Source organism: Mesitornis unicolor, unplaced genomic scaffold (genome assembly GCF_000695765.1).
Source record: "Mesitornis unicolor isolate BGI_N332 unplaced genomic scaffold, ASM69576v1 scaffold19381, whole genome shotgun sequence".
NCBI classification, from domain to species: Eukaryota; Metazoa; Chordata; class Aves; order Mesitornithiformes; family Mesitornithidae; genus Mesitornis; species Mesitornis unicolor.
The window spans coordinates 1,104-1,984 of NW_010161958.1; the positions used below are offsets into that span (position 1 = coordinate 1,104).

An 881-nucleotide genomic window follows, 5' to 3' on the forward strand; every position below is an offset into this window, starting at 1 on the left:
ATCCCCGGGGTCTCCCCCTTTTCCTCCATCCTTGGGGGCTCCCCCTTCTCCTCCATCCCCAGGACCCTCCTCGTGTCCCCTGGAGGATGGGACTGGGTTCCTGGGACTTGATTTTTTTCCCCTAAATGGGTTTTTTTTGGGGGTTTTTTTGGTCTCCCCTCCAAGCGCTTCAACCAATCCCACGGGGAGAACGGATTTGGGAGAGCGTTAATTAACGGCAATTAACGATATCCCCGCCTTCAGGCCCGCGTGGAGAGGATGGAGCAGTTCCAGAAGGAGAAGGAAGAGTTGGATAAAGGTTGCCGGGAATGCAAGAGGAAACTCGCCGAGTGCCAGAAGAAAATGAAGGAGCTGGAGGTGACGGACCCGGAAAAGGGGAAGGGGGAGCTGGAAAAACTCCAGGCTGAGGCCCAGCAGCTGAAAAATGAAGAGAAAAGCTGGGAAAATAAATTGGAGGAGCTGAAAAAGAAGGAGAAGAACATGCCCTGGAATGTGGATACCCTCAGCAAGGACGGCTTCAGCAAGGTGGGTGTTGTGTGTGTGTGTGTGTGTGTGTCCCAAATTTTGGGGTCAACTCATCACAGAATCTTGGGATGTGAGGAGCTGGGAGGGACCTGGAGAGCTCCCCCGGAGCAGGGTCACCAGAGCTTCCCCAGGAACACGGCCAGGGCTTTGGGGGTCTGCAGAGAAGGGGACCCCAAAACCTCTCCCCAGCCTGGGCCATCCCACAGCAGAGCCTGGCTCCTTCCTCCTGACACTGCCCTTTCCCAATGGATCCCCAGCAATGAGGGCACCCCTCAGGCTCCTCTGCTCTGAGCTCCAGAGCCCCAGCTCCCTCAGCCGCTCCTCAGCAGGAGATGCTCCCCAGTGGTCACTTCTCC

At 56.9% G+C, this 881-nt stretch overlaps 1 protein-coding gene across 1 annotated transcript in view; it reads left to right on the top strand.

Moving 5' to 3' along the window:
• Nucleotides 1-243: 243 nt before the first annotated feature.
• The window catches only part of LOC104547688 (hsp90 co-chaperone Cdc37-like), a gene marked incomplete at both ends in the record, with an annotated part of 1,759 nt that continues 1,121 nt past the window's right edge, over nucleotides 244-881 (top strand). The window contains one exon of the mRNA XM_010193494.1: nucleotides 244-525. Coding sequence (XP_010191796.1) covers nucleotides 244-525 — 282 coding nt within the window. The remainder of the gene's footprint in view (nucleotides 526-881) is intronic.